The sequence below is a fragment of the Echinops telfairi genome, unplaced genomic scaffold (genome assembly GCF_000313985.2).
Source record: "Echinops telfairi isolate 266 unplaced genomic scaffold, ASM31398v2 ScPeMD7_7420;HRSCAF=8458, whole genome shotgun sequence".
NCBI lineage: Eukaryota > Metazoa > Chordata > Mammalia > Afrosoricida > Tenrecidae > Echinops > Echinops telfairi.
In genome coordinates this window covers 45124301-45125867 of record NW_022111320.1, presented here as the reverse complement: position 1 = coordinate 45125867, position 1567 = coordinate 45124301, and the positions used below count along the sequence as shown (strand labels likewise).

General features: G+C 52.5%; 1 protein-coding gene across 1 annotated transcript in view; it reads right to left on the bottom strand.

Annotated features, from left to right (window-relative positions):
• Nucleotides 1–1567, bottom strand: part of LOC101655657 (collagen alpha-6(VI) chain) — a 134799-nt gene that overhangs the window by 19680 nt on the left and 113552 nt on the right. Inside the window, exon 33 of the mRNA XM_004704181.2 lies at nt 525–621. Within this exon, the coding sequence (XP_004704238.1) occupies nt 525–621 (97 nt within the window). The remainder of the gene's footprint in view (nt 1–524; nt 622–1567) is intronic.

The window sequence follows — 1567 nt, the reverse complement described above, 5'->3', positions numbered from 1 at the left end:
ATTGGCCTTGTTCAAAAACGGAGGATGATGCCATTAGACCATAAAGCAGTAGATGCCTAGGCCATTACTGTACTGCCAAATCACAACATTACCTAAGGGCCAAACCACTGAGAATCATGGCTCAGCCAAATGAACGCAGAACCTTCACCATCGCATCGAGTGCGACTCTCACCTTGCACCTTGGCATGCATTATGGCATCAATGCCCCAAATGTCAGACAGTCGCTTTCTTGACTACTGTTGCCAGTATGCATTGGCAGATAACAAGAGAGGCAGGAAGGGAGGAGTCAAGGGAGGGAAGCCTGGAGGCGGCCCTCCTGTGGGACATATAGGTGGAGACCCGGCTTGCACAGTTGAGATGTTCCATCTGTACAAGATACAGCACGAGGGGCTGAGGCCAGGCCCCAGGGAAGTCCGAGGGCCGGCCAGCCACATCCCTGCTTGCCAAGTTCCAGCTGCTCCCGCCAACAGTGACTCAATGTGCTAACAGGCCTAACCAGGAGATGCTCCCAGTGGGGGTCTTACCGTAGCAGAAAGTACACCTCTGGAGACGCTCTAGTGCTGGCGCGTAGTTGGTCCCCGATGGAACGACGATGACTTGAAATGTGCCCGTGTCGTCGATCTGCAAGGAGCGGAAGCCAGGGAGAGGACACCTTAGTGGGTGGGGCTGCAAAACCCTTCCATCATGGCTTAGACAATCGAGGTCTGCAGAGGCCAAGGTCATGGTTGGCACAGCGTGTCAAGGAGGCAAGGACCGTTGCCTCCGCTTAAAACCCCAACACTCCCTTTAGTCCTCAGGCCGGTACTTTCCCTCCCTGGTCCTTCCTCTGAACAGTAGGAAGGCTAGTCAGACCACACCATTCCCGTTAAGTCGATGCACGGTGACCTCCTGCATACGGAGGACTGCCCCATGGAGGCTGTTTATGGAACTGCATCACCTGGCCGCCTGTGGCACTGTGTGGGTGGGTTCACACAGCTGGCCTTGAGCTTCACAGTCATGAGCAAATCATTTGTTTTACCCAGATGCCTGCTGGAGCAACAACAGACTACCCAACAGAGGGTTACTGGGAGTGTTCAATAAGTTCATAACGGTAAGGCACTTTCCAGCACTGGGTGAGTGCCTCTTGGGTCACTGGAGGCCACCTGACAGTGTACCAAGCTGTTAAGATCTGTGATCTCAACCAAACAGTAAGTGGGTTCTAGTCACCACCCGTTTGACAGAGGAAGCAACAGAAGCTCAGGAAGAGGTGAAGGCAATGAGTGCAGGGAAGAAGAGCATCTTCCACAGTTGCTGGTGGTGATGCATGTACAACTCTTCTCGATACGACAGAACCATTGGACTCTATGGTGTGGATGATGTGCCAATGAAAGTGTTGAAAAGAAAAAGGCAGAGAGACAGATGAAAGGATACTGGGACACTGAAGCCGTTTAAAGAAGAGGATCAGAACCCCACCCCAGCCCGGACCCCTCAAGCACCAGAGAACTCTGTGACTGTTATAACCAGTTTTGAACTCTCACTCTAAATCAGGTATTGATGGTCTTGAAATGGAGAGACAGACCCCCTTCCA